This window comes from Lactuca saligna, chromosome 4 (assembly GCF_052625555.1).
Source record: "Lactuca saligna cultivar CGN05327 chromosome 4, ASM5262555v1, whole genome shotgun sequence".
In the NCBI taxonomy this organism is placed as follows: Eukaryota; Viridiplantae; Streptophyta; class Magnoliopsida; order Asterales; family Asteraceae; genus Lactuca; species Lactuca saligna.
Window position 1 is genome coordinate 179,379,606 of NC_136420.1, and position 6,842 is coordinate 179,386,447.

Below are 6,842 nucleotides of genomic sequence, written 5' to 3' on the forward strand. Positions count from 1 at the left end.
TCTTCCATGCAAAGATGAGGTGTCATGCAAAAGTCAACTTCTTTTTCTCCTTTTTGGCTTGGGCCGAGAATTACAGAGGAAGTGAAAAGAATTTGGGCCTTGTATGCTTAAGCCATTTTCATGGTTATGTTAAGTGATGTTTGGTCCAAATAATCATAAATGTGAGTCTTGTGACCTATTAGGGCTAAATTAGGTTAATTATGGCCCAAAATGGTTCATATAATTAATTTATTTCATTGTAGGCCCAATATGGCCCAAAATATTGAAATAAATGGAATTGGGTCCAATTAGAGCCCATTTAAGAGTTCTAAGCGCAAGGTGGTCAAATTGGAAGCTTATTGGTCCATTGGGCCCAATAAGGAAGTCCTATTCAAAATGGACTTAAACAAGAACTTCTAGGGTTTCCAATTGCTTATTGACTACCTGAAATGCTTACATGGTGTGTTTGATTGAAATTTTGTTGTCATAGAGTATGCATCATACATGCTCTTATGTCTTTGATTCATAATTTGACTTAAGTGTTGTAGTTACAAGGCACAAAAATTTCTAGTTGTGACAGGTTTCAACAGGTTTACTCCTTAGTCGAACATTGCAGGTAGTTTTGGGTCGATTCTTCTCTCCAACGTCAAATCAAAAAGATGGTAAGCTCCTCCAACACGCACACACAAGGTTAATAAGAGTGGGCTTTAAGGAATCATTGGTCTGAAGATTTGAGATGCGATTGTGATGAACATGCGACATTCTTGATCTCCTAAATTATCGATAATCCATACAGGAAATTTAGGTAATATTAAGTTGTTTTTTGTGGTCTTGTTGATGCATTATGAACAAGTGATTGTTGTGCAGGACTCCAAAAAAAATGCGGCTTTTTTTATGGCTTGATCCAACCCTACCAAACACTTACTACAAGGAACTATGTGGAAGTTCCATATGGTTTTGGGGGAGGCTAACAACAATAAAGAATTTGCAATGGAGGTTTTGAAGCTTTCGGAGGAGGCCAAGAACAACAAAGAAGTTCAATTGGATATTTTAAACCTGTTGAAGGTGGAGCTACTTATGATGGTCATGCTTTTGGTGGTGGTGATAGTGATGGGGTTTATGGTTCACAATGTTATGGTTAAAACACTGTGAAGTTGTGGGTATTAGTTAGGTTCAGGTGGAATGGTAGTAGTAGTTTAGGTGTAAGGGCATTTTGGTCAAGTTTGGCAGTAAGTAGATGCATGTGTTATGTATGGTAATTTTTTGGTTTTGTAAGAGATGACAATGACAACAACTTATTATGTATTAATGATAACAATGTATTAAGTCCTTTAACACATACATATGTATAAACCTACTTACCAAACTGATAGCTTACTTTATTTCCTTATTTTTATTAGTTTATTTTAGATTTTTTTAGATCTTTTTATCATTAATGCATTGTATTTTATTTACTTTTCTTTAGTATGGATCGTACCGGGTGTTTGTTATGTTGCATAAGATATTTTGTAGGTTTTTCGATGCTTGTTGCGGTTGTGGGTTGATTGGAGACGGGCTTAGTGGGCTCCCGAGGCATTATTGGGCTTGGCGGAATCAAAGAGGAAGAATTGGGCTTTGAAAGTTATTGGCTTGGATTATTTGGGCTTATGAAGATGGATCATAAAATTCAAATTTTGGGCTTGGAGCATCCATTTGGTGGCTAAATGATGATTGGTGCATTTCAAATTACATGGACAAGGAGGGGGGACCAAAGGAATCTTTGGTAGTGGAAGGGTGGAGTGGCTTGGTGGACCAATAGCATTACAGCAACAATTGTGCGGGTGGAATTTTCGTCGCGCGGGTACCCGCGCAACTGCCCAGTTTGGGCATTTTGGTCATTTGGCTTGCCATAACCCTTGGGGATCTGATCTAGAAGCTCATTCACGATTTTCCACCATTCGAGACCTGCAAGAGGCGATTTTGGGAGCTAGAGATCATTTCCTTTCATCTTTCCAAATCTTAGGTAGTTTCTTTATGCAATTAGATTATTGTTCTTGTTACTTTGTTGCCATGAGTGGCTAATACTCTTATTTGGTTAACTTTGGCTGAAAACCAATGAATGTTTGTGGGTTTTGAAGGATTTATGTTGATTATCAATTTATTCCATGTTTATGATTCTAGTTTGCAATTCTTATGCTTATTTGATACTTTGATCATGAGCTTAGTATTTGATTGAGCAATAGTTGATTTATTTCATTGATTTTGCATTGGATCATTGAATGTATCTAGAACAAATGCTTTATGATGGTAGAAATCATCTCTAGCTTATGAATCATATCTCCTTTATGGATGTGTAAGCATTTGATATCCTCTAGGAATTGGGGATTCCTTCATTCTTAAGGCTAATTGATTTCTTGGGATTAATTGCTTCAATTGACCCTTGATCTTAATTAAGAAGGTGTGTTGTGGGCTTCCCCAACCTCCATACTACCTATGAGGAATCTTGGCATATCATGCTTCATGATTGCTATAACCAATTTGGGATGAAGGATAAACTTTGTATTAGATCCTAATGATAAACACACAAATGTTCATTGTGTTGAATTACCTTAGTTAACCAATTATTCCCAATCTTTGAGCATCTCGTCAACTTGCTTAATTGCAAGGTTTTTAGTTATTCAAGTATTTTAGTTTTCAAGTAATCAAACACCCCCTCTTTTATTTTAATTGTAGTTAGTTAGTTTAATTTCACTAGTTCTATTGAATTGCATTGGTGATTGAATACAACCATTTCCCCGAGGATCGATACCCCTTTTTACCATTATATTATGTTTATTTAGCAATCAAAGGGTGTAATTTTCTTGGTGGGCTTGACATCCCAACCAAGTTTTGGCGCCGTTGACGGGGAAATTGGTTTTTTGTTATTAGATTGTTTATGCCTAGGTCTACAAGAACCGGTGAACTATTCTACAATCCAGAAATTGAAAGAGAAGCAAAAAGGTTGAAAAAGTTATCCAAACAAGCAAAGCAACAACAACTAGTTCAAGATTCTTCCTCTTCTCCACTAATCAACATAGAAGATCAAGTTCATACTTCAAGTGATACTGACACCGAACCAAGTTCTCCAATTATTGGTCATTCCTTTGAAGACATTCTGTTTGAAAACCACATAGCCATGAATCACACTCCACCTCATAATCCTAACCCAAACCCAATCAATCAAGATTCCAATACGCCACCCCATCAACCAAGACAACAACCACAAGAACCTCTCATTGATATGCCACCTTGGAATCAAGCCCCTCCTCAAAACCAACCCAATTATCAACCACCACCACAAATACAAAACCAACACTTCCACCAAAACAACCAACCTCAAAACAATTCTTTTCAAGTTCAACAAGTACATTCCCTAAATCAACCCAATTACCAACCCCCTCCAATGTACCAAAACCCAATGTACCCACAACAACAACCTCCTTACAACCAATACTCTAACTACCAACCTTATCCACCACCAATCTACAATCCCCAACAATACCCATATCCACCTTACCAACAACCACCCAATTACTTGCAACAATATCCCAATAACCCCAATCCACCCAATCCCCCTCAAGAGTTGCCACTTAGACAAATGATGGAAACGGATGTTACTCATACACCTCTTGCTATTGTTTATCCCGCAAACCGCTGAGGGATTGAATTGAAGTCAAGTTTCATCCATAAACTTACCAAGTTCCATGGGTTGGATAGAGAAGATCCTCAAATCATTTGAAGTCATTTCATATGATATGTGCTAGCATGTTGCCCGACAATGTGACATTGGATGATTTCAAGTTAACCGCATTCCCGCTCACCTTGGAAGACAAAGCTAGAGAGTGGTTATTCAAATTACCACCGGGATCTATTCACACATGGGAAGAGTTACTCAAGGCCTTCAATAGAAAATTCTATCCCACCTCCCGGATATCAAGCCAACGAAGTGACATTTTGGGGATTCGTCAAGGGGAAAATGAAACATTTCATGATTTTTGGGAGCGCTTCAATAATTTGTGTACAAGTTGTCCTCAACACAATATACCCGAACAACTACTTCTTCAACAATTTTATGAGGGTATGAATGAAAAAGATTGGAGGATGATTGATGCTTCAAGTGGTGGTGACATCTTCAACAAAACCCCTCATGAGATCCGATTACTTTTTGGTACCATTTCTCAAAATCAAAGGAATTTTGGGACTCGAAATGACATGAAGAGAAATTATACACAAGTGGTTGGTGAAGTTAGCAACACTCAACATTTGGAATCAAAGCTCTTGGATTTGACTAATGTGTTAAGTCAAATGGTGGTGGGAAGTGGTCAACAATTGATGGTATGCGGTATTTGTGCAATGACGGGCCATTATACGGATAAGTGTCCCACACATGGAAGTGAACCGGAAGATGTGAATGCAATGTGCGGATATCAATATCAACCAAGACCCATGGAATTTCAAAACAATTTCAACCCAAATTGGAGGAATAACCAAAACAACTCGTATCCACCAAAGCAAAATCCACCAAATCTTTTGATGAGACCACAACATCCACAATACCCCTCTCAAAAACCTACATATCCACAAATTTCTTATAACTCTCCAAATTACCAACAACCTCCGCAACAAGGCAAATCAAGTGGTAACCATCAAATGAGCCTTCAAGAACTCGTTACTTCTCTTGCTCAAAGCCAAAGTCAGTTTCAACAAGAGACCAAGAATACCTTCTCAAACATTCAAGCACAAATCGGAGACTTGGCCACCGCTCTCAACAAGATGGAACAAAGGGGAAAACTTCCATCTCAAACTGAGAAGAACCCCAATGTGAGTGCAAAAACTTTGAGAAGTGGGAAAACACTTGGAGAAAGCAACCCTAAAAGAGTTTCAAGAGAAGAAGAAGATGAAGTCGTCATGGTTGAACCTTCAAAAGTTTTAGCTCCCCCAAAGGAACCGGTTGTGCCAAACGTTGATCAACCCGACTCTTCCAACAAACCCATCAAACCATTGGTCATACCACCTCCCTTCCCTTCCCGGTTAGCCTTTTCCAAGAAGATAGAGGAAGAAAATGAATTATTTGAAACTTTCCGCAAGGTCCAAATCAACATTCCACTATTGAATGCTATTAAGCAAATTCCAAGTTATGCAAAATTCCTCAAGGATTTATGCACCAAGAAGAAAAAATTCAAGGCAAATGAAAAGATTCAAGTCAATGCAAATGTGTCTACGATTATCCAAAAGAAGTTACCTCCCAAATGCAAGGATCCAGGAATATTTTCTATCCCTTGTACCATTGGTGATTTGCATGTCGAAAGTGCTATGTTAGATCTTGGAGCCTCGATCAATGTGATGCCATATTCGGTATTTCAATCTCTCAATGTTGGACCTTTGGAAGAAACTGGAGTAATCATTCAATTAGCAGACAAGTCAAGTGTGTCTCCAAGAGGAGTGTTGGAGGATGTGTTAGTACAAGTTAATCAACTTGTTTTTCCGGCAGATTTTTATGTCATTAATCTTGAAGAGAAGACTCCTTCCAAATCATCTATGATCCTCCTTGGAAGACCTTTCATGCATACCGCTCACACAATCATTGATGTCCATAAAGGAAAGATAACTATGGAGTTTGATGGAGAAACCATTCACTTCAACATCTTTGAAGGAATTAGGTACCCTAGTAACATTTCTCCATTGTATCGGGTTGATGTGATTGAGCCAATAAATAGGATAAGCCCTAATGTATGCACAGACAAGATAATCATGGAAGATGATTGTAATCCTAAGAGGGAACCTCAAAGAAGATTGGATCCTCCAATGATGGAAGTGGTCAAGAAGAAGATAATTAAAAGGTTCAAAAGGTGCAAAGCGAAGAAAAAGGCATTTCATGACAAGAATATAACCCAAAAACACTTTATTCCAGGTCAAAAAGTTCTTCTTTATCATTCACGCTTAAAGTTATTCCCGGAAGAATTGCGGTCTCGATGGCATGGACCTTTTATTGTTATAAAAGTGTTTGATCCTAGTTTGGTTGAAATCAAGAGTTTGGAAACAAGCCAAATCTTCAAAGTGAATGGGCACCATTTGAAACTATTTTATGAAGTCTTTGACATGGGAGAATTCGACAACGTAACAATGGAAAAACCGATTTACGAAGGCTGATGCAAGCGGGGCTATGTCTTGGCAAAGACGTTAAATAAATGCATTGTGAATCAATAATCTCCGCTTGAAGTTTTGGGTGTTTCTAAACTTGAAGTTGGCCTAAAAATAAGCATATAGAAGTCTTCCAGTGATTTTGGTGAAGTTTGAAAAATTCCAAAAATTTGACTTTCGCGCGGGTGCCCGCGCAGACTTTGCGTGACCGACCCCAGCCGCGCAAGTCCCTAGTTCCAAATTACACCAACATGGGGTGCTCTCTGATTGTTGCGCGCGGGTGCCCGTGCAGCCGTTGCGCGACCGGCCCCCAGCCACGCAGATTCCGAGTTCCAAATTACCCCAACATGGGATGTATTCTGACATGTGCACGCGGCTGCCCCCCACCCGCGTAAAGTTTGCGAGGGTACCCGCGCAAATATGCCATTTCATAAGAAAATTTCGAGCCATTTCATATGCATCCTTTGCGCGACCAAAGCTTTCATCCATGTGTATTTAGGCGACCAAGAACTCCATCCAAGCATCATTATGCGACCCATGTGTTTCTTCCATATCCTCCTCGCGGGCCTCCTCCATCTTGATCCCGGTATGATCCTTCCTTACTCTCATCCTAAGCATTGAGGATAATGCTTAATTTTAAGCTTGGGGTGAGGAAATCTAATCTTTTATTTTTATTGCATTTAGGTTGTATATAGTTGCATTTA

The 6,842-nt window shown here is 39.0% G+C and overlaps 1 protein-coding gene across 1 annotated transcript; it reads left to right on the forward strand.

Annotated features, from left to right (window-relative positions):
- Positions 1-4,077: 4,077 nt before the first annotated feature.
- On the forward strand, positions 4,078-6,147 carry LOC145040357 (uncharacterized). Its single transcript, XM_078988297.1, has one exon. It carries the CDS (start codon positions 4,078-4,080, stop codon positions 6,145-6,147), a length of 2,070 nt encoding a protein of 689 aa, XP_078844423.1.
- The last annotated feature ends 695 nt before the right edge of the window (positions 6,148-6,842 follow it).

What these genes read in the sequence shown, in the direction of transcription:
- LOC145040357 (XM_078988297.1), top strand. Translation starts at nt 4,078, where the DNA reads ATGAATGAAAAAGATTGGAGGATGATTGATGCTTCAAGTGGTGGTGAC.